The sequence below is a fragment of the Parasteatoda tepidariorum genome, chromosome 4 (assembly GCF_043381705.1).
Source record: "Parasteatoda tepidariorum isolate YZ-2023 chromosome 4, CAS_Ptep_4.0, whole genome shotgun sequence".
NCBI lineage: Eukaryota > Metazoa > Arthropoda > Arachnida > Araneae > Theridiidae > Parasteatoda > Parasteatoda tepidariorum.
In genome coordinates, this window is record NC_092207.1 from 22,385,683 (window position 1) to 22,410,543 (window position 24,861).

At 28.6% G+C, this 24,861-nt stretch overlaps 1 protein-coding gene across 1 annotated transcript; it reads left to right on the plus strand.

The window, feature by feature from the left end:
- The first annotated feature begins 807 nt into the window (after positions 1-807).
- LOC107456781 (eukaryotic translation initiation factor 2A) lies at positions 808-24,813 on the plus strand. Its single transcript, XM_071179519.1, has 18 exons — positions 808-977; positions 3,636-3,705; positions 4,639-4,713; positions 7,309-7,427; positions 8,497-8,593; positions 8,665-8,747; positions 10,009-10,109; positions 11,873-11,990; positions 15,402-15,518; positions 15,934-16,002; positions 16,929-17,029; positions 18,265-18,440; positions 20,017-20,180; positions 20,261-20,353; positions 21,200-21,273; positions 21,953-22,060; positions 22,224-22,289; positions 24,573-24,813. Exons 1-18 carry the CDS (start codon positions 950-952, stop codon positions 24,633-24,635), a joined length of 1,722 nt encoding a protein of 573 aa, XP_071035620.1. The 5' UTR covers positions 808-949; the 3' UTR covers positions 24,636-24,813.
- The last annotated feature ends 48 nt before the right edge of the window (positions 24,814-24,861 follow it).

The following is a 24,861-nucleotide window of genomic DNA, read 5'->3' on the forward strand; positions in this document are numbered from 1 at the left end:
TCTGCAGGAGGGTGGCTCCTTTGCTTTAGTAGCCCGACGACCTGAGCCAGAAGTGAAACATTTTACGGTAGAACGAGGACCGATACATCTCACCCTCGATCCTTACGCAGTTTGATTAAAATAGGTGCTCACCCCTTACTAATAGCAGCCAGTAATGTTTGGCTTCGGTATTCTATTGGGAATCATGTCTTTACGATCAGTCTGTTACTGTTACTGCTGTTAATTTACATCGCACTAGAGCTTCACAATGGGCTATTGGCGACGGTCTGGGAAACATCCCGGAGGATGATCCGAAGACATGCCATCACAATTTTGATCCTCTGCGGAGGGGATTGCACCCCCGCTTCGGTAGCCCTACGACCTGCGCGCGAAGTTGAGCACTCCACGGTAACACAGTTTTAACGAGAACCAATACCGCACACCCTCGGTCCCTACGCAGACTGATCCAAGTGGTCACCCACCCGCACACTGACCGTAGCCAGTGATGCTTGACTTCGGTGATCTGCTGGGAACCGTGTCTTAATGATCAGTCCACTGCGGGACTACGATCAGTCTACTTCGGGACTTATTCTAGGATAATTACATATAGTGCGAATGCTCTCTATTTAATAAACGGGGTTCTCATTCGCCTCTCATAATTCTCATATGCGAATTTCTTGCAATGCGGATAGTAACTGGGAGTGCTCACACATGAAATGCAACTACGTATGCAAATTACATGCAGTAGAAATGCTCCTAATGGTAAATCAGGTGAATCAGCCGAATTCATTGGGATTTACAAAGTGCAAAAGTAGGCAGCTCAGAACTTTATATTTAAAATCAATATATCAATCAGCCACCACCAATTTTGTTTTTGATTGTTGTGTCATGTTTTGAAATTTGATAAACTCATTTAATTTTGTTTAATTTATATGAATTTTAGTTTGACTAAAAATTAATTATAAAGACAATGTCTTCTTGTGAGCAACTTCTCGCCCGTGAGTATATTCTGAAGGTGTTGCTAATTTACGATGTAAATCTATTTTATACGTGAATATTAAAAGCACGAAAATTAAAATATCTAAATGTTCACTTTATTTTAATGTAAACACAAGTTCAATGTCAGTGAATTATTCAAGATGTTATTATAACAAAAATATTATCCATACATGGCATGAAATTTAAAGATACGCATTGACATATGTGCAATGCTGAGATACAAATTATTAAAAAACCCGTACTCGATACGCTTAAAATATTTCTATCATCCTATCGATGCACATAAAAAATATTACTATCACGTATTTTTCATTCAATTTCTTAATATCTGTGAGCAACATTTTAGATTGTTATAATTTTAAAATTAATAAATTATAATAAATCATTTTTTTCCATTGCAAGACATTGATCATAAATACAAACTCAAGCTTGTTTAACGTACATGAAGATCAGTTTGAATGTTAAGAAAGGATAAATGAGTCCTCCTCAAAGATATGAAATATTAGTTGCTTAATTTGAATTAATTTTGAAGTTTATAAATTTTAAGAAATGTACTAGTTTTCTCTGCATGTACAATTTATGATGCATGTGCGTTTTATACCAAAGGGAAGTTTATCAAAATTTTCACTGATATATTTGCTTATTAGGTAAATTTATTCTTAAGATTTTTCCTTTGCATTTTTTTGTTGTTGGCAGTGCTGCTTTAAGTTTCAGGTATTGATTTAATACTGAAAGGTGGCATTCAAAGTTTTAAGAAATACTAAATATACCTCCTTACTGAATAAAGATTATACAATCTAACAGCATGTATACTTAACAAAATTTAATTTGGAAAACTTAAGTTATGTACTAGACAGGAAATTGTTACTGGTTATTGCAGTTATTCAGTTTGCTATCAGGCTGGCTGGTAGCAAACTAAAGAAAATTGTAGAATATTAGATTATAACAATCTATTTCTAAAAATGCTTTCTCTGTTCAAACATTTATTTGGTATTTTTATTATATATTTTATAAAAATGTTAATGCATATTATGAATTTAATTCTTACAAAAAATTTTTTTTTTGTGGAGATATTGATTAATGGATGAATTTGGATCTCTGGTTAATTTAAACTTGGTTCAAATTCTTGAAATTTTACCTATTTTTAAGGGATATTTCTTTATCGTGATCTACAATCGCCAAGCTGCCTACTTGCAAATTAAGAAAAAAAAAAAAATTAATAAAACATGTAGATGTTTGCCTGGTTATGAGCTATACCCTTCAAGTTGGCGCTTTTTTTTTTTAGTTTCTCACATGCCCCTGCCAGGAAGTTGCCAAGACTTGGCAATTATTCTGCCACAGAACACGACATTTAGATCTCTCCCATTTTTAAACCTTGTGTGTCAATTGAAATGTTTAAAAAAGTGAGAAACAAGGATGTTTTCTTCAACCTCACTTTTTCACAATTACTTTGCAAATGCAATGGATTAAAATCCAGCATGTACTTTAGAAAAAGATTCACAATAAAAGGGTAAAAAAGATTTTCTAAAAATCTTAAAATATGATTAGGTATAGCTGGAGCAGTAGATGAAATATTCAAAGGAAATCTTTATAATTGGTAAGTGAAAATGAATTGGGAAAATGCAAAAATGACGGCACATAGCTGACACAAAAACCTGTTTTAGTTTAATGCATTTCTCGGTTACCCTAGATTTCAAAAAATGTTTTTGATCAGAGTTCTCTCCCCCCCCCCTAATTTCTGAAAAGTTTATTTATTTATTTATTTTTTGAAATCCAATTCTTAAAAGCTATAAAGTTATTCTTGAACAATTTTATCTTGAAACCCTAATAAGAAAGGAATTAACATGTTTTTAAAGAAATTACTTGAATTATCCATTCCTAAATGAGTAGACACGTATTATGTGTGTATTGATAAGAATAAATTCTCCAAAAATAAGAAAGAACTAATAATACAATATATAGCTACAAAGCTAATACAAATATATATGTGTATATATATAATATGAAACATAAATACAAAAAAAAACTGATATTTATAAGGAAGTAGTTACTATGGTTGGACAATAGTATTGTGGTGATTGTAAGGAACCATAAATATTAAAAGAGACTTCTGGAGATATATATCAGAAAATGATGATGAATAGAAGAAATTCAGCCAAATCTAAAATCAAAGTTTTCCTGAAGTGAAGTTATATAATTTAAAAAAAAAAAAAAGTTCAGTGCAGTTATTATTTTGACTGAATTGTTCAAAAGTAATCCATTCTTGATATCACGAAGAAAAATAAAATTCCTTCCTCCGGGTTTGTAATATCTTAGTTTGACTGTATATTAAACCAGTTAAATTATTAGTAAATGTGCCATTTATTTCAGTTTTTAATTTTCACCTGTCCTTTCCAAAATGTCAATATCCTGAATATGCTTATATTTCTGGGCCACTAGACCTGTTTTATTAATTAATAGTAAAATAGTTTTTTTTTAATTACTATTCTGAGAATATTTCTAATGATATTATCAATTTGAAATCAGTCAGTTTATCTATTCAAGTTATTAGTTATCAATCTAATCAGTTAATTTTTTTCTTCTGTTCTTTTGAATGAATGTTTGTTCTTAAATTTTAATTTATGGTTATTTCAACTTTTATAAAATTTATTTTTCAGTTCGTGGGTCAAAAGGTATAAAAATCTGCAAGTCTCCACCCTTGAATGGAGAAGATGTGTCATTTCCTAAGTATTTACAATTTCATTTATTTGTCTATTTATTTATAATATAAAAAGCCTTTTAGTTAGTAAAAAAGTGCATTGTTCATAAACTTTAGCATATTACTTAGATTCATAGCTTCACTTTTAGTCAAGCTAAATTCTATACTAATTTTTTTCCTATATAAGGAAGTTTGTATTTTACACTAGGGGAAATGTAGAAGGAGAGGGGGGAGTGAAAGATATGTGACATCAAAATATTAAAGTGTCCCTATAAATTTTTTTAAAAACAAATGTGTGCTCTTTTTGTTCTCTCTGTGTGCTTCTATTTTGATTGTGTAGCTCAAGGAAGATTCTGATTCACTTAAATGATTACAGGATTGATAGTTTTTAAGAACAGTCTGAGGGATAAGAAAGACACTTTGTATTATTTGGAGCAAGATGTTTTTTTTTCCCTCTGTCTTTTTAAATTACTTTGAACTAATAAACAGAAAGTTTATTCTTATTATGCATCAATTTTTGAGTCACAGTACTTCTTAAATTCATATATGTTAGCCAAAAAAGTTAATCTAAATTTTGTAAGTTTTGAAACCTATTTTTCAGTCTCATATGAATTTCTCCTTATCTAGTTTCTTATTTAGTGAATTGCGAGTTTAATTATTTTTATTTAATCAACACATTCATATATATTTTAGTATGCCGTTAATTGTTAAATGATCACTGTAGGTTTGTTGAAAAGATTATCTTAAATGTTCTTAAATATTTAAATTGGGAAAGAACCTTAAATATTATGTATATTGTATTTCATTTTATTTTTTTAAAATTAAGAGTATAAAGTCATTAAAAATTGGCCAAATATTTTGTTTAATTTTATTTTAAAAACCTAAGATAAATTTCTGCTGAAATAGATAGTTTTATTTTCCCAGCCCATATTGTTTTGTAAATTTTTTGTTTTCCTTTTCAGGGTGGAAAATCCCACTTGTAGAGATATGTCTTTTACCTTAGATGGAAAATTGATGTCTTGGTGTACAAGTCAAGGGTAAGACATAAAAGATTTTTTTACTCTGAATACATATTATAATAATATATTTTTGAATATCATGTATTGCATTATTGTGTGCACACACATATATATATACAGTAGGGAACCGATTATCCGGAACGTTCGGGACCATCGCTATTCCGGATAACTGATTTTTCCGGTTTTCTGAATCGCTACAAAAAGCCGTTTTTTTATTGTTAAACCCAACTAAAAAAAAAAAAAATTTGGAAATAATCTTAAAAATAAGAAAAAACGATGAAGTAGTACACTAATGATTATTTCCAAAATGATGGTAAGGTAAACATCTTTAAAAAAAGAAATAAAAATCGTAAAATCTTACGAGTAAAAAAAATTTTTTTTTTAAAAATGGCGAGAAATATTATCCAATTTTGCTCCGGTTTTTTGGTTTTCCGGTTTTCTGATTTCCGGATAACGGGTTCTGTACTGTATATTGTCGTGTTGAATAATATTCATATTTATTCAGTTAATTTCCTTTTACTTAAAAAATTCTCTATTTTAAACTCAGTAGTAGCAGATCTTTACATTTAATTTGAATAAGACTTTCCCCATTTCCTTTTACATGTTTATTTTTAACTTATTTAACCAATTGTTTCTAACAAATATTTCTCCCATGCTAAAATTTAAGCTTTCCATCTTTTAGCTAATAATTGTCTTTCAAATTCAAAATTAATCTATTAACCTGAACTACAGATAATTAACCCTTAACAATCAGTTAATTTTCAAGAAAACTGTCATAAAAGTGCCTATTTTTTTAATTTGTTGTATATTATACACATATTTGATTAGTGCTGACATCTAGTTTAAAGTAAACTAACTGTCTACAATTACCTTAAAAATATCCTGGTACTGCCATCAAGCGTGTAAAATGAGAAATAAAATGTTTTCCGGGTGAAAGAAATGAATTAGTTTTATTCTTATTGGCGAGTTACTACCGAACACTCCAGCCTGGGAATATCATAGGAGCGAGAAGGAAGGGGTTAAAACAACTCCATTTGGCATCACTGCATCATACCAATTTTCAAGGTTGTTAGCTGCTTTGAACATTTCAAATTTCATATACCTGATTTTCACTTGTAATATCAATTGGTATACACTTCACTTTTTGGCAGCTGTTTAAAAATTAAACGGAAAAATGCAACATGCATTAATTTTTATCTGTTCATAGCATTTAATGAATAGTTCGAAACTCATTTCTTACTTAATTTTCATATATATAGAGCATAATGTTTGTGGTTATGTTCCTGATACGAACTTGCAAGTCTTGACTGTGGTATGTTTACCAATTTCAATTTGCCTGTCTACTTTAAAACTCCCTTTGAAATTTTTTTTTTCATTACTAGCATTGCATATTTTGAATTAATTTATGTTGCTCAGGGTTCATAGTTTTTATTCTTCTAATAAAAAATATTTTTACCTAATTTGTCTTGAATTTTAGCTTTTCGTCCTGATTTTTGAGTATGTTCAAATCATCACATTTTCTACAAATAAAAATTATAAATTATCAATTTGAAGAATTAATAGATTTGGATTTTCGTGAGATATTTTAATAATTAAAGCTCGCAAAAATAGGAAAATTTGATTGCTCAAACTTCAAGATTTTCCACTAATTACATGGTTTTGACAGAGATTATTGAAACCCCAATTTAAAATTATTTGATTAAGGGAGACTTTAATGTGATTACAAATTTAAATTAAATATTCTTATGAAGGAGGATTAACTGATTGCTAATTGACACTAGTTATTTTTTTTAATGTAATAGTACTAAAAAAAATTTCTGTAGATTGATCTCAAATTATTATTTGTTGTTTAGTGCTCCATTAATAAAATTTTATTGTAAACTGAGAAAACATTCTGTTTTAAAAAAATAGTTGCGGAATTTAAGAGAGTGGATTTTATTATTCTTGTGCGATAAATTTTACCTTTTAAAGTAAGTGATCCTGTTTTTAGTTTTACTTTACCCTTTTTAAACGTGGTATGGAATTTGTATATTGTTTGTAAAGAATTCCTGATTTTTTCTTGATTCTTTTTGAAAAATATTGCCATATTTTCTTTAGCCCACTATTATGCCTATATTATTATTTTTTATAAGTTATTAAGTTATTTTAAATTTAATGACATTTCTGTTTCCTTAATATGTATACATTTCATTTTGAGATTTTTTGTGAAAATGATATTTATTATTAATGATGTTTTGTTTCTTTATTATTATTGCCATTTTTTTAAGAAAATAGTGGTTTACTAATAGAAGATATTTTCTTTTTTATTAAATTTTTTCCATACTCTCCTTTTAATATCTCTGTTGTTCACTGCTTTTAATGTTTGGAATTGCTCTTGAAATAATTTATATTTTTGTTATAAGTTGTTTTAAATTCAATTACACATCTGTTCTCTTGGTTTGTATGTATTCGCTTTTGCGAATGTTCCTTTGAAATGAGATTGATTGATTTTTTAAAAATTTTTTAAATCTTTATTAATAAGTGTTTGATTTAAGAAAATAATGGGTCATTTTCTCTCTCTCTCTTTCTGATCTTCTCTCTTTCAATAAATGTTTTCCTTATTTTTGTGTTTAGTACCTCTGTTGTTGAAAGCTCTAACTACCAAGCATTATTCAAAGTGGATGACCCTCGTGTTTCTCTAATTCATTTTTCTTCAAAAGGAAACTACTTGTCTACATGGACTCCGTATTCAGGTTAGACTTGTTTGTTTTTTTCCCCTTTCTTTTTTGAAAAAAAAATCTTTTTTTTGGGGGGGGGGGAATAAAACTACAGTAATATCCATGAGGATTAATTTATATTAGTTTATACTTTTAAAATGCTTGTACTCTTTAAGTATTTATAAATATTTTAAAATCTAATTTTAGTTTTTGGTCAATAGTTTAAAAATTAGTTTATATAAAAACTATTTTCTTTGATTAATAAATTTCATTAGGATATGAAATTTATTACATTTTTTTACTCCTCTTTCAATTTTTTTTTACTCTGTGTAAATAAAACTACATTAAAACCCGCAAAGATTAATTTGTATTATTTTGTGCTTCAGTTATGCTATTGCTGTTTAGTTATTTATAAATATTATATAATTTCTATTTTGTTTTTATCAATCAGAGTTTTAAAATTATTTTATGTATTTTCTATTATTTTGGATAAATTAATTTCATTGGAATATCTAACATCCTTTGGAAAATTCATTGTTAGTTCTTTGCTACAAAATAATTTTTAATTAAGCCTATATGCTAAAACGGAAACTTTAAAATTCATTTTAATTCATTGATTGTTTTACTTTATTTTTTAAAAACAACCACTTGAATTCAATTTCTTCTCAGTGAGTTATAAAATTTTCTCATAGTTTTATTCCAAATTGCTCTTTCTGTTATCATCAAAAATTTTTAAAAAGCTAACTCCATAAAATAAATTTTGGTTCTTTATGAAAAAGTGAAGTTATGAAATTTTAAATTGCAATGTTTTTTGTAGATCTTAGTACTAAGTATCTCCTTGCAAATTGGAGGGGGATTTTTTTTAAAACTTATATTATTAAAATGTAAATGCTATCATTTTTACAAAAAAAGCATTTTGTTTAATTTGGCTAGATAATTGGGTTTAAAAATAGAATAGTCAAATTCTCATGACCTTCAAGTACTAGATACTACTTGTTTTTATTTAGTTCTGTTGGGTTTTAAGTTATAAAAAAATTGCATTAATTACAAATTACGAAAGATTAGTTTTATTTTTATGTGTTCATTTATTTATTATTTTTTTTAGCTAAACAGAACCAGCAAGAAAGCTGTAATCTTCATATTTGGGATATAGCATCAGGAAAATGTATTAAATCTTTTATACAGAAAAAACAGATAGGATGGTAAGTTTCATTTTCTTCTTTTTTTTAAAGCATATTATTGAGTAAAAATTATATCTACTTCCTTCTTTCAGGAATCCCCAGTGGTCTGATGATGAATTTTTATGTGCTAGAAATGTGAATAATGAAGTTCACTTTTTTGAGAAAGCAAACTTTGGTATGTGTTGTTCCATAGTGAAATTAATAAAAATGATTATTTTTTTCCTTCAAGAGAATTGTGTTTTACTACAGTTGAGCCTTGATTCATTGTTCTTGTGCCTTTTCTTTTCTCATCTTGTTTTAGAGGTCCTGTCACAAATGCTATTCTTATAATGTTAATATTATAACATCCTTATAGATCGTTTTGAATTTCTGCACCTGTCGTTCAACTATTTTACCAGCATTAAGGAAAAAGGAATTAAAGATATTTTGTTTAAAGAGAAAAAACCTTATCTCCTAATGCTAGTGATGAAGGAAAAAATGAGGATTTGTTACAGCTTGGAGAAATGAAAGTGATCATTACTGTGTACTCATTTTTTTAAAAAATTATTATCTTATGATTAATTTCAAAAAGTATTCTTTTACAATTAAAATAATAAGATTCATTAATTCTTTTTCCATTATAACCAACGGTTTCCTGAAAAAATTTCTCTTAGTATCTTAAAGTTTAGAAACTATCTATTACTCTACTTTTCTCAAAAACATTACCTCTTAATGCTTGTAGTGAAGGAAAAAATGTGGATTTGTTACAGTTTGGGGAAATGAAAGTTATCATTACTGTCTACTCATTATTTAAAAAAAAATTTATATGTATATATTTTTCACTATAAACTTTTTTCCATTATAAAGTTTTTTCCTTTATAATGTTCCATTTAACAAAAGTTTCCTGAAAAAATTTCTTATAGTATCTTAAAGTTTAGAAACTAACGCATATTTTTACTCTACTTTCCGAACTATATTTTCTCAATTCATTATATATTTCATGTCGTAGCTGTAATCCTAATGCTCATTAAGCATTTTTTTATTTCCATAATTTATCAATTCAATAATTTCTCTTTAAATCCATTTGTGTGCAATAAAACCAGATACTTGATTTATATAATGTCTTCTTGTTCACAAGTTATTTAGGTGAAATGTTTAAACATTTTTCCTATTTGTTGTCTTGAAATCACTGCTTCATAAAGTGACCTAGCCTTTTGAGACTGTGGGTGATCATTTATAGTTGAGCAACATAAAGCTTCTGCTTTGTGTACTGTCAAGTTCAAGTTTCTGTCCTCACTGTTGCTACGTACACATCTCCTTAATGTAATGTTATTTTTGTGTTTTTATGGGTATTGAGCTGATTGTGTTTATTAAATTATTTTCATGGATAGTTTTAATCTGCTTTTATTTCTTTAATTGTATTTTCTTTTGTTTTAAAATGGTATGTTTTTTTTCAGATACCATTTCAAAGAAGATTTTCCTGCAGAAAGTAGCCTATTTTAGTTTAGCACCAGGGAACCCACCCTATCACTTGGCTTGTTTCGTACCTGGAGTAAAGGTATTTAATAATTGTGTTTAAAAATACTTGTTCTTATTTTGCAATGAAACTAAAAAAAAATATTATTTATACATCATCATTTTTAATAAGTATCAGTCAAGTATTTTCTTTTTAAAATCAATGTTTAAATTCATTTTAACTCACTTGCCTATGTATAGGGATTACACCAGCAATGAAAGTTTAGTGGTCCATTAGGACCACTTAGGTATTCATTTAGTGGTCTAAAAACTTATTATGGTAGACAAACTTGAGAAAAAATCTTACTTGGTACTTATGGTACTTACTTGGTTCTAATCTTACTTATGGTAGACAAACTTGAGAAAACAAACAATAAAAATTAATTATCTAATAATTTAATAATAATAAATAATAAAATCTATTTTAAAAGAGCAAAAAATATTATTTTATTGATGAATAATTATAGTGTCAGTACATAATTCCAAAGCACAGCACAACATGTAAATTTGAAATTACACTATTTAAATATAAAATATTTTGTATAGGCATTCGGTAATTTTTATTGAATACCAGGCATTTAAATTCCATGCTATGTGAAAGACAACAAAATTAGTACTATAATTATTTTTTTTAAATAGATGGAATTCTATACATAAGACTAATTTTCGTTATTATTCAGTAAATTCCAAACATATTTCTAAGCAACAAATTAGCCGCCCATGTGTATGATTTTTTTAGCAATGTCGCCATTCTAGCTGAATCCAACCTATGTATATAGATATTCATAGGTTTATGGGCAACCCATATATATCATCACTTTTTGTATATTACCTCCCCATATAATCTTGTAGGATATGTACCATTATCTAACGTGTCACACAAAATATGTTTTAGTGCTATGTGTATAAATCATAAATGAAAGCAAAAAATGGGTATATAATTTCGATTCTAACCCTGCCTATGTATATTGATATTCATAGGTATATGGGCTACCCATATATACATCATCACTTTTTGTATATTATCTCCCCATTTTGTGCTATGTGTGAATAAAGCATAAATAAAGGCAAAAAAATGGGTTTATAATTTCAATTGTATAAACATGAACCTTCCGCATTGTTAGACGCCTTAATAACATAAAAAGTAATGAATAAGAAAGCTTTGCATTAAGAAAAAAAGTGATTTGAGCTTGAACTAGATAGTAAAGAAGAAAGATAAGAAACAGACTTGTAGGATTTGAGTTGGAATTACAAGGTGTAAGATGTTGAAATTACATTATAATATATTTCCAAGCATTAGGAAAGAATTGGATACTATAAAAATCATTAACTAAATTATTAGAATGTTTTAAAATATGGAATGATTTATAGAAGTCAGGATCAGTAGATGAAGAGCGAAGTTGAATAATTTTAGTAAAAGAAAACTAAAACCTAATATTAGATTTCTAACTGTGTGTTGATTGATTGAAGATAGTTTAACATCCTAATTTTAGACACATCTTTTATGTTTTTTAAGCCTGAATTTAAGGGTACATTTAATTTGTCCAATGCACGTAAGATCGCACTGATACAAAATTTGATATATCAGCAATAGGTTCTTTAAGGTCGGTGAAAGTTAGTTTGCTTACATGGGGGAAAAAACGACTTTAAAGTCGAAATTATTTAAAATTTTGCCAATTTGAGGGCTGATTTTCGGATAATAGGGTAAATTGTCAGAATTGCATGCTTTATTATTGTGTGCTGGCATTTGTTAATATTGCATGCTTTTTTATTATTTTGAAATTGTTTATTCTACCTCTGTTATAGGGCCAGCCATCTTTCGTTCGATTGTTTAAATATCCAGATTTTGAAGGACCCAATTCCATAATTGCACAGAAAAGTTTTTTTAAGGCTGAAAGAACAGATTTCTATTGGAATAAAACAGGTTTGTTTGTTTAAAAACTCATTTTTGTTGTTAGAATTAAAATTTGAATCTTTGGTGTAGCAAACACCTGAGTTGAATAAGTTAAAAATGCCAATTTCAATAGATTCTTACAAACAAGGATGTTTTATTCTACAGTTGATCAAAACTTAGACGCAAAATTTTTCGATTACTGTTGTTTCTACTTATGCATTCACTTTGACAACTATCTGTAAAATTATAAATGTAAGAAAAATTTTTTTAAGAAAATAGTGGTAGAATTAAAAATTTTATATTTTAACAAATATTACAGCCTGTTCTCTTTTTTTCCTGAAGGAAAGTTTAAAATATATAACATTATTTTTATGTGGAAAATGAGAAATGTTCTTTGTTTTTATTTTCATGTTATAGTTGAGAGAAGAGCCCGACTGTTTTCTAATACCACAAGTGGTCTTTGAAATGTTTGTAAGATCACCACAGCTGTTTTTCTTCCTTTAAGCTTTAAATACTCAGATGGTCATTGAATCTCACACTAAACTCCATTTATTTAATTGCGTTTGGATTTCCAATGCATATGTATAATTTTCAATTGTAGCTAGCATACGGAAGGTTTTGTCATTTAGTTTTTAGTCAACAATTAATCAATAATTCAGCTTTATAGCAAAAGAGTTTAGACATAGCTTTCTGTTTTAGTTGTAGTATGGTTTACAATTCCTCATTAAGGCTAATTGATAATATAACTAAAAATTTAGTATACAGTGTAAAGTCGCGTATCCGGAATCGGTGGGACTTCCAGAAGTCCGTATAATAGATTTTTCCGTATAATAGACCCCCAAGGTAAACAAAGCTTAAAATGATTTAATAAACGATCTGAATCTAAGAAGCAAAAAATAAATAAACGTTATTTTTAAGGGGAACAATGTTTTAGCATTAGAATATCTAAATCAAATATAAAATATTAGAAAAAAAATATTATTGCTGAAAATATGGAAAACGAAAAAAATTTAACAGTTATGAAAATATTAATCCGCCATTTTGAACTAGAACGATTCAAGCAGGAAGGGGAAATTCATGTCATTCTGGAACAAAGCTTAAAATGATCTAAATCTAAGAAGCAAAAAATAAATAAACATTATTTTTAAGGGGAATAATGTTTTAGTATTAGAATATCTAATCAATAAAATATGAAATATTAGAAAAAAAATATTATTGCTTAAAATATAGAAAACGAAAAAAAATTGACATATGAAAATAATAATCCGCCATTTTTAACTAGAATGATTCAAGCAAGAAAGGGAAATTCCCGTCATTCATTAAGGTGGGTAGGTGGAGGAGAAAAATTCATTTCCTCCTTATTTGTGAAAGAAAATAAGTGTAAAGAGGAGATCATTTAAGTTGAGGGTGGGGAAGTAACAAATTATTGTTTTCTCTCCAATCATTGGCTATCAATCAAGCATAAAGGCGGGGCACGCTGATCGGGTTCTCTTTATTTTTTCTTCTATGACTGAAAGAATCTGCTAAAGAGAGAATGTTACCCCCTTTTTCCCCCGCCTCCTAAATATTACATGGTATGGGGAAGAACGAATGTTTTGTTTCTCAAGGACGTATATCCTTTTAGACCTATTCAAATTTTCCATTTTGACTCCCCCTCCACCTTAACGCTTGCCCCGTTTACCCTTTTCCACAGTATTTCTTCTTTCAATAAAAAGGTTCCAGGAAATGCCTCTTTTACTAGCCACCTGCATGGGAAAGGAGGGGGGGGGGGGACTCAGTTGCAGTCTTTTGAAAACAAATCTCCCTCTTTTTCCTACATTCCAAGGGAGGAGCGTCACTAACGGTCACTCAATGGACTTGGTAGAACTTCACTTCCCATTTCTGGTGATTTATGGGTTCGATGCATGAATCAGAGGTTCAGTGCAAGCTAGAAAAAAAGAAAATGTGTCAAAAGATCTTTTTTTTTTTTTTTTTAGGAAAGGGGAAGATGGAGAGATATTTGTTTATTTTGATTGTTAAAAAGTGTCCGGGAAATCGACCCTTCCGGGAAAGGGATGTCCGGATATGGGACGTTACACTGCAATACTTGTAAAACTCCCATAATCAAGGAAAGCATTTGCATCAGAAATGATTTAATTTAAATGTTATAGTTATCAATTTTCCTTTAGGAATAATAAATTATAAAAAGTTCTTTTTAAAAACGTTATCTTTTAATGTTCATGGTAGAAACATTGTGTAATTTACTTCCTGGTCAATGTCTGTTAATGGTCATCCTCTTGCTGATTGTGTGCCTTATCTTTAACACTGCACCAATAATTAGATTTTCATACATATGTTGTCTTGCTCTCCTTCTTTGAACTAAATACATAAAAATTTGTAAACTTACATGATTTAATCATTCTTAATCCTATATATCTTAGTACTTTATGCCCCACTGTGGTCACAGTTACCAGTAGATCACCAAAGTCAATCATCACTGGCAGTGCTCAGTTAAAAAGTGGGTGACCACTTTGATATGCATATGTAAGGACTGAGGGTATACATTATTGGTCCTTTTTAAATTGTTCTACTGTAAAGTGCCTGACTTTGTGTGCTGGTTGTTGGACTACTGGAAGCGGGAACCATCCCCTCAGCAAAATTTTACAATTATAATGGTATGTCTTGAGTTCATCTTCAGGGATGTTACCCAGACTGTCACTAATATCCAGTTTTGCAGCTCTAGTGTGTGAATAAAGTAATTATACCATGAAGAAGCATACACGATATCCTTAACTTTAATTTATTGACTGATTTTTTTTCCTATTTTGTAAAAAATTTAAGTTGCACTCATCAGTAAAAAAAAGTACATGGCTGTTCGTTAATATTTCATTCTTTTTGAAAGAGATTGCAAACTTCTCCTTAGTTCAGTTTTGTTCGAAAATTGTAGATAAATAAGCAAACTGAACTTCCTCATATGTCTTGCTATAATTAACATAGTTAAAATGAATAATAGGCGATGTTTCTATGAAAGCCATTGAATAGGTTCTATATTTACTGTTGTTCATATGATCTGGCTTGCCCAGTTGCTGAGTGGTAGCGCTTCATGTTGTCGTGCCACGAGTCCCTGGTTTGATCCTTGGACCGGGCAAGGTTGACTCAGCCTTTCATCCATTCAGTGGATCGATAAGTGAGTACCAAGCATGCTTGGGAACTAAGCACTGGGGATTCCGTGTTCGGCTGACCACCTGACCGGAACATCTGCTCCTGCACCCCAGAGCCCAAGGTCAAGAAAACTGAGATGGGCACAGTAGGCCTTGGCCCTCTATGGGCTGTAGCGCCGCTGAGTTTAGTTTTTTATATGATCTGGCTTGTTACTATTAAGACATACTGTTCATTTAAACGATTTAGTGAATCATGCTATTCAGTGAGTCATAGAATTGATAATAAGTATTTCACTTTTAGGAAAAGATTGCATTTTCTTAACATCTGTTGATGTAGACAAAAGTGGTGCATCTTATTACGGTGAGCTGAATCTCTATTATGCATCAGTCAAAGGTGACACAGCCAAACTTACATTAGGTATGTATTTTCATTTTTAAACAATTACAAATTATGATCATGAATTTTAATATTTTTATTTGATAGTACAGTTATTTATAATGTATAAAATACAAAAATTAAAATGATTTGAATGACGACTATTTTTTAAAAATTTCAATTGGAATTGTCAGAATTGTCTGTTTCTTCAATCTTTAAGGGAATCTATTTTTTGTTTTATAAGATTTGATATTTCTATCTGACTTTTTTAAAGTTTATTTTTATTAAGTAATTGTCAGCTGATATGTATTTATTTTTTCTAATTTGCAGTCTACTGTGTATTGGTCTGCATTACTCTGCAGACCAATGTTCAGTAATTTGTGTGTAGTCGCATACATTATTATTAATACTTCTGCATATTTACCTGATGAAAGTTATGACAGTTTTTAATTTTTAGGAAAAGATGGACCAGTTTACAGTGTTAAGTGGAACCCTAGCTCAACTGAATTTTGTGTTGTATATGGTTGTATCCTTTTTAATGAATAAATTTGTGATAGCTAAATTATAACTTTTTCTAAGAATATCTCTATAAGAATATTACTTTACAGTATCACATACAATCGAAAATTGCCGTATTTCAAGTAAAACAAGAATGTGTATCAATACTTCTCACTACTTCTTAAATGCATGTTTAAAACATTTCATAAAATAACTATTATCAATAATTTTTTTGCTGATCTATTTATTATTTTTATTTTCATGTGTACAAATTTGAATCTATGTCTATTTTAATCTTATATTCATTGCACTTATCAGTAATGTTTAATGAAATTTTGAGTAATGTCCTCAATTGACTAGTGGTGTGTTTCCACTTATTAATAAATAATGTAGTTAACCTCACTTTCAAGTTCATGCAAGCAATTTCCTCTGTATCATAATACTAGTATATCCCCTCTAGCTTATCTCTGCAAACAGAGGGCACCAAACAGAGGGCACAAGATAGAGAAAAAAAAAAACCTGCACACTTATTCGACTCTTTGGCTCTTTATCTCAAAATGAATAAATATAAAATTGTCCCAGGATTCAAACACAACCTTCAAATTATTTTACTAGTTTTTTGTCTATTTACACATCACTGATTGCATATCAGTCTAGTTTACTTATTTTTTATTTTCTCACATTGAATTATTTCAATAGATTTTCTATATTTTCTACCTATTATTAAATGTTTTAATGTGAATATATAGAGAACTTTTATTTTTTTTCTTTAGCAACTGCATTCTATATGTTGAAAACTCTTATTTGTTTCTTAAAAAATTAAATTCTGAGCATCATACTTTTGCTAATATTTGATTTTATTGTTTGAATATTTATTTGTATGTTTGATTAATTCTAATTTGTTTATATTTTTTCAACATGAACATTTGTTAGTTTTTCCTTAACATATTTTAGATATGCCTGCCAAGGCAACAATATATAATTTAAAATGTGAGCCTGTGTTTGACTTCGGCGCAGGGCCAAGAAATGAAGTTGCATACTCTCCCTTAGGAGACAATATCCTTTCAGTGACAAATCAAATCAATACAAATAATTCAATTTATATCTCTCTCTTTATATATATATACATATGTTACAGTTAAAGTAATAAATCTGGCTATAATAATAATAATCAGTGATTATTAATATAATTAAAACCACATATTTTGGTAACTTTGATAAATTATGCGTATTACTCACATTATTAACAATTTGCCAATGAAGTTTTATCAGTGTTATTAATGAGACATAATTTATTGAAACTTCAACTCTAACATAATTTTTCTCGGAGTGCTGTGATTATAAATCTGTCATAGTAGAAATAAATAATAATAAAAAAAATAAATAAAGGATTACATGGAATACAGATTTTTGTTTAGGCAGACTTATGTTTTAATTTAAAATGATAGCTTCGGAAGTTCAATAATTTTTTTAAAATCTTTATTTTTTTAAATATCTTTTGATGAATGATAATTTTTGAAATCTTGAATTCATAATTTTTAATATCGTTGTACAAATACAGATTCTATAAATTGTATAAAATTGGAGACTTCTTAAGGGATTGGAGACTCATTTTTCAGATACTGGATATTTAATAAGAATTCATATAATTTCAGAAAAAGAAAAGTTTATTATATATATTTTTTTGGAATATTGATTAAAAAAAGAAATTAAGCTCATTTTTCTAAACAATACACACTTTTTAAGTTAAGCAGTATTATAAGTATTTAGTAATCATTTGTAGAATTAATTTCTTTGATATTATGTGAACTCGATCATGCCCTTTAAATAAAGTAGGATGTATATTTCAATTTCTAGTGAATGAATATTTTTTATTGATAATTTCTTTTTTAGTTACAAAAATTGTCATATTTTATCAAAAGGCAAATTTTAAATTAAAATGTTTTTACATTTCCACCTAGTTGTCTATTTTTTTTAATCAGATAATCGCTAGTAATAATAATAAAAAAATTTACCCTTTCAAGTGTATTCAAAATGCTTTAAAAATATTAATTATTTTTTTAATTTTTTGTGATTAATACACTGCATTCATTGAAATTAGTTTATGACTTACAAAAAATACAGAATATTTAACAATGATCAAAAATCTCCATTAATTATACTTAGTCAATTGTTATAATTCAAACTCATATTATTTCGAATGGATTTAGCCTTATAATAATACTTGCAATAAAATAGAAATTGGAATATAAATAAATATCTACTTAAATTTTATTCTTAATTTGTATTAAGATTATCTCTTTCTGGCTTTGGTAATCTTAATGGTTGGATTGAAGTGTGGGATTTAAAAATGAAGAAACAAATTTCTAAATTTCAAGCCCAAGATTCAACTTTAATTGAATGGAGTTATGATGGAGAATTTATATTAACTGCTACCACATCTCCTAGATTGAGAATAGGAAATGGGTAAGTAGATAAAATATGTTTATTTTGAATACAACGATCCATTTTAAATTCTATTCCATGAATTTTTTAAAATAGCTTATTATACTATTTTATCTACAACGACATAGCTGAGAAATGACTTTTTATACTACATTGTGCAGCCTTTTAATTTCTGTATCTAATGAAGTTAGAACTAGCAGCGTGCCGGGATAGCCTGGTTGGTAGGGCGCTGGGCCCATGTCCGAGAGTTCATGGGTTCGAACCCCGTTGGCCGAAGACTCTCCATGTAGTTGGTGACTAATGCACGTTAAAATTCTGTCAAGTTGCAAAGTCCTCCATGTTCCCGTAACAAATTAATACCTTTGGGGGTACTGGATTGGAGATCGAACATTCTCTGATTCAGGTCAAAATTACGAGCTGTGGATGAATGAATGGATGTATGAATGGGTCCGCCTTATAAACAGGTGTGACGTATGGTGTGGCCAAGTCGAATTCTTGGCCATAAATGGCACCACTGAAAAGCAAGAATCAGACACTCAGCCTTAAATTTGCTCGGTTTCACCAAGCAGGCTTGCCCGTGTGGCAAGTGGCATTGGAACCAACCAACCAACAACTAGCATCTCTATAATTGGCTGTATGGGAACGATATTGGAATAAGTTACTGTGCTTAGAAAAATTTCCCATTAATCTCATTTTCTTATTCTGAATCAAAATCACATGAACTGTATTCAGATATGTTTTATTTAATTTTTTTTTATCAGCCAAAGGACACATCAACGATACCCAATTGTGGTAAATTATCGATGAACTAATTCAGCTGTTTAAGTGTAAAAATGTATCTTTAATTTTTGTTAGTTTGCGAAATTTTCTTCCTGTAATAACTTTTTGGTAAGAAGACAAATGTTTTATCAAAAAATATTTCTCATATAATGCCATTCATAAATTAATAAATGCCAAGTAAAGCTATCATAATTTTTAAAATCTAATTATTTCTCAGAATATATGGTTATTTACAATTATTTTTACACATGATAGTTACTTTGAATTGTTAAGATAAATTTCAAAGCAAGAAAAAAGAATTCCTATAATTTTGAGATTCTGAATCACTCCATATGTTTGTAAATCATTCTATAAGTTAGAGAGGAAATTTTTGTTTTGTTACCTTTTTTAAAATTGTAGCTCTAGTTATCACAGATTGTTACTTATATGCTGTATCTTTCTGACAATGTTCAATCCTTGGATTTTAAGTGAAATTAACCTGCACTTTTGCTTCATAAACAGAAACATTATCCATATGTTGCCTTGTTTAAATTTTATCCTGGTATATGATCAGACTACAACTAGACAAATTTTATGTTAGCAGTATCATCAGTAGAGCCCAGAATAGGAACAGCCTGCAAACTGAACTTATCGTTCTTTATCAAAATAATTTTAGTTATAGATTCATTAAAATTATATCATATCAATTATCTCAACTTTAATTTTGCCTTTTTAGTAACACTCTGTGAAAAATCATAGCATTAAGCATAATTGATATTAGTATTGTTATAACTTTATCATTCTATTTTAAAAAATTCTTGAATTTTTTTCTATTTAGCTACCGTGTATGGCATTATACTAGCAGTCTGCAACAAGAGATATTTTTAGATGCTAATGATGAATTGTATGATATTCGATGGGTGCCAGTTCCTGAAGGAAAGTTTAAAGCTAAGCCCACAAAATTGACACCTGTACCTGGTATCCAATCAGCCTCTCCTCAAAGTAAGATTAATTTTTTTTAAAACTGTTATTGCATTCTGCAGTTTGATGTGTTTTGACTTATTTTTCAATGGATGTTTCAGTATCAAAAGAAGTGTACAGGCCACCTGGTGCACAAGGTAAACAGGCAAGTTTTAAACTTCATGATGAAGAAGATTCTAAAACTTCTACAAATGGTTAGTAACTTCTGTTTTTCCTTTAATTTCTTAATATATTTGAAGGGTTGGAATCCTGTTTAGAGGTTAAATTTAGAAATTCTGTTTGGAGAATAGAGTGGTGCTGACATTGTTTACACGTGCACATTTTATGTATTATGTTTCATTAAAAAAAAGAATTATTCAAGAATTTGGAAAGTTTTTACCTGATTAAAATAATTTTTTTTGTAAGTATAGATAAAGAAAATTCACCTTTGATAGTGTAAAAACAAAAGACAAGATCCTAGTAAATTCACAGCCTCTACAAAATTAAATATTTGTGGAATAACAGGTATCAATAAAGTGCAAATCAACTTTATAGAAAGCATAAATAAGCAGGAAAAAGCCTTATTTTTCATCACTCTCAAAAATGTGGTACTAATAGCTGTTGTAATGAATTTATCAAAGAGTGTATAGTGTAGTGGTATAGGTTACCCGCTGATTAGAAAGTAAAGGTGGTTTGTGCACTAAGCTAACCACATTGCCATCATTATGCTGGCTGTAAGTTATGAAATCGTAAAAGCTTAGCATTTCAGCCTCTAGCTGAATTACTACACCTTCTAGCTGGAAAAAACTGGCTTTTGCAAAGATTTTCTTTTCTCTCTTTTTTTTTTTGTATATAGTTAGTACTCAATTCTAATTATAATTAGATGCATGCAATTAACTTTGGATCTTGTTTATGCAAACTTGATTTTAAATGTATGATTTTACAATACAGTGATTTTTTGGTGATGGTCAAGTGTACATTTTTAATTACAGATCCAACAAGTCTCATTTTATAATTTTTGAGGCGCACTTACTTTAAAGTTATTTACTTTTGTTTTTTAGATCCATCTGGTGGCATGTCAAAGAATAAGAAGAAAAATCTAGCTAGAAAAGCCAAAAAGGAGAACGAAAAATCAGTATGCTGGTTAATTATTTTTTTTCGCAAAATATTATGGATAATATAGTTTTGATTTTTTATCTTTATTAAAAATTTCTAATACCTTTTGGATTAAAGCATTGTCAATTTTGTTGATTTACACATATTTGTAACAGCTACTAATGAACTATGAATTCAAATATTTTATTGATTAGAACCTTTTCTTAAGACCTATCATTTGATGCATCCAATATTGTCTAAATACAGGATGTTTAGAAACATATGGCCAATAATTTAAGGGGTGATAGAAAACATCTAAACTAGCAATTTTCACTTAACAATGCATGGACGGATAGGACAATGCATGGGCGGACACATTATAGGTCTGTAGCACCACTCCTATATCTCTTTGGTGTTTCTTTCTTTCATGTGACACAGTTTCAGTGGATCACCACTTGCTCCCCACCTATGTATTGTATGATGGAGATTGCTTTTTTAGACATTTTATATAACCCCTAAAATTTTTGCCCATGAGTTTTGAAACACCCTGTATATTTGCCCTACATACTTAAATAAATGAACTTGCCTTGTTCTGTGACACTGAAAAGTAAGGAATATATATATATATATATATATAAAAATACTAAAAAAAAATTTTAGGCTTGGGAGAGCACTTGAATGAAACTTAGTTGACATATCTTTTGTATTTGTCTTTTAAGGTTACAAATGATGAGAGACTAGATGTGTCTGATAAGAATGAATCTACAAATGCCATACAGTTCACTGGTGATCCAGAGAAAGATAAGAAAATTAAATCACTTATGAAGGTGTGCCTTTTTTTTCAACTATAAGGAAAACCTGTATTTAAATGCTATTATAAAACAACTTTTTGCATTTTATCATTGACTTTTTTCTTTTTTTGTATTTAATAAGGCAGAAGAATTTTTAAACCTTCCACTGTTATTTTAAAATAATTTTACTTTTTTCCAGAAATTAGAGCAAATAGAAAAGCTAAAAAAGGATCAAGCCGCCGGTAAAAAACTAGAATTAAATCAAGTAAGTATAACAGATTTCTTAAGTTCCATATTTATGTAAATTTGTAAAGCACTTTAAAATGTAAAACTATTTTGAACAAGGTTTCATTATATTAACAACATTATGAAAATAACTTTTACTTTAAAAATGGAATTTTTATTCTTCTATATAAATTTATCTACAACAGTTTAATAAACTGATAGCAAAAAATAATCAGCAACTCCATGAGATTGTCTGCAAGTTTTTTAACATATTATATACATGACGTTTAAGCTAAAACAAAACAATTACTGTTGCACTAAGGGTGATCCACAATTTTTTAATTTATTTTAAGGGCAGACCAAGTGTAGTGATTGAAGTTTTTTAAAGTAATTAAAAAATTAGTCTGACATTCATCCACCTTTCTAACATTGAAATATGTATCGGTAAAATTCATATTCAAACAACATTCAGCTTTAATTTTAGGGCATGCCTTGGATAGGGTAAAAATTTGCCCCATTAAAGTTTCAGTTAATTTTCTTTTCAACTAACAAAACTTCTCAGCTCTTATGTTTTTGCGGCCCAACAGTTAGGCTTTCTGCCTTCTTCTAGAGATGTTGGAGAATTCAAATCCCAGCTGAAATGTTGGAATTTTATCTCTAGATTTCAGTTCGAAAAATGCGGCTATCTATTTAATATGTTTTATTTAGTTTACAATTTATTTTTAATTTAAATTAATTTCTTTAAAAACCTAAAAAAACTTAAATATTTAATTCTATTTTTCATGTAAAATATATGAATTATTTACTATGGGAGATATGCTCTATTTTATTCTTTTAATCAGTTTGTTTTAATTTATTGTTTGTTTTAATTTATTTTTTCTTTTCATTTAAATCTTATATATTTTTATAAAAATTTTGTAGTGTTAAACCCCTTGTACTTCAATCTTTTTTTTTCTTCTTTTACATGTAATTCTAATGTATTATTAACTTAATTTGTATTTTCAATGAAATTATTTTCTAGTTAAGTAAAAAATTGTTTTTTTTTAGTTCATTCCTTCTTTCTATCTTTTGTTTTAACAAGCATAACAATATACTTTTGTTTACATTTTCATTATTAAAATTAATAAAAACTTGAATTATTAATTACAAATTAAAAAATAGTCCATATATATTAATTAAATATCTTATAATATTAAAAAACAAAACAAAAAAACAGTAACACACAAACAATATAAATTGAATAAAACTGTAAATAGTTATGCACCTTTTTAGAACAAAAAATCTAGAGATAAAATTCAAACGTCCCAGCTGGGATTTAAACCCCCAATCTCTTTAGTAGAAGTCTAACTGTTGTGCATGAATACATGTTAGATGGAAAGATATGTTGGTTTAAAAGTTAAATCAATGAAACTTTAATGATGGCAACATTTTACCCAATCCAACTATACTCTTGTAAGTTATTTCTACTATCAAAAATGGAATTTTGATTAAAGTGGGTGAAATCTTTAAAACCTGTCTACCTTGAATGTTGAAATAAGTCAAATTTGTTTACAAATATTATTAAAGCCATTTTAACCACTTCATAAGTTTTCATTCTTTAGAACTATAACTTTCAGGAAATTCTCTATGGTATTATGCTCGGTATTAGAATGTCACAGAATCGAGTGAATTGATGATGAATATTAAGAGTTAACTTAAACCCTTTTCTGAGTGACCCACAATGGGAAAACTATTAAAGGCTTTTGAGTTTGTATGTGTATCAAAACAAATTTTAATATTTCAAAATGCATATAATTTTAAGTTTACTATATTCAAATGTGAATTCACACTACTATAATTTTTTTTTTTAAGTATTGATCTTAAACTATGAGTTGTTCAGAGTTACTTAGATAAATTAAAAAGCAAATCTGAATTTAAAAATATATTTTATTATTCTTTTGTAGAGTTAATTATAATTTTTTTTTTATATATATATCTACTGTTCCCAAATAGGTACAGGTTAAAAAGTTTTTTGTAACCGTTATTTGACTAAAATAAAAGGCCTATTGGTTCACATTCTAGAATAGTATCATACAAGCAAGCCACTTTCGCAACAGCCAGCTGTTGGCCAATGCGGTCAAGTTAAGGCCTCTTAATTGGAGTGGCAATGTTGAACGACCATTACTTCCTAGAAAAACTCGTACCTGTTGATCTGAAGTTACGTGGGCTTCAAACTATTATTGAGGATCCAGTTCCTTAAGTTCTGTGCCATTATAAATAATGGATAACAACTGAAGTATCAAATTTGTGACCCAAATTTTTTTATTTTGTTTTATTTCAATAGTTGGAAAAAATCAAGAAAGTTGGTGAGCTAGAAGATGAACTGGAAAAACTTAGATTAGGATGACTTCTATAGAAGCCGTGATTATGCTGTTTGTGATCTTCTAATGATTGAAGAAGAACATGAGATATTTATTTTGTGTAAAAGTTCCATTGGAAGATATCTTCTTGTTTATTGAATTTCTAATCATTTTTTAGATACATCTTCAGCTTTTATATTTAATAAAGTTTTTAACAAACTGTTATTATGCATTCTTTAATACAATAAATTAAATACACCTGAATCTGTACAA

What these genes read in the sequence shown, in the direction of transcription:
- LOC107456781 (XM_071179519.1), top strand. Translation starts at nt 950, where the DNA reads ATGTCTTCTTGTGAGCAACTTCTCGCCC. An exon ending in TTTTGAGAAAGCAAACTTTG is followed by an intron (nt 8,748 to 10,008) that starts GTATGTGTTGTT and finishes GTTTTTTTTCAG; the next exon opens with ATACCATTTCAAAGAAGATT. An exon ending in CACAGCCAAACTTACATTAG is followed by an intron (nt 15,519 to 15,933) that starts GTATGTATTTTC and finishes TTTAATTTTTAG; the next exon opens with GAAAAGATGGACCAGTTTAC.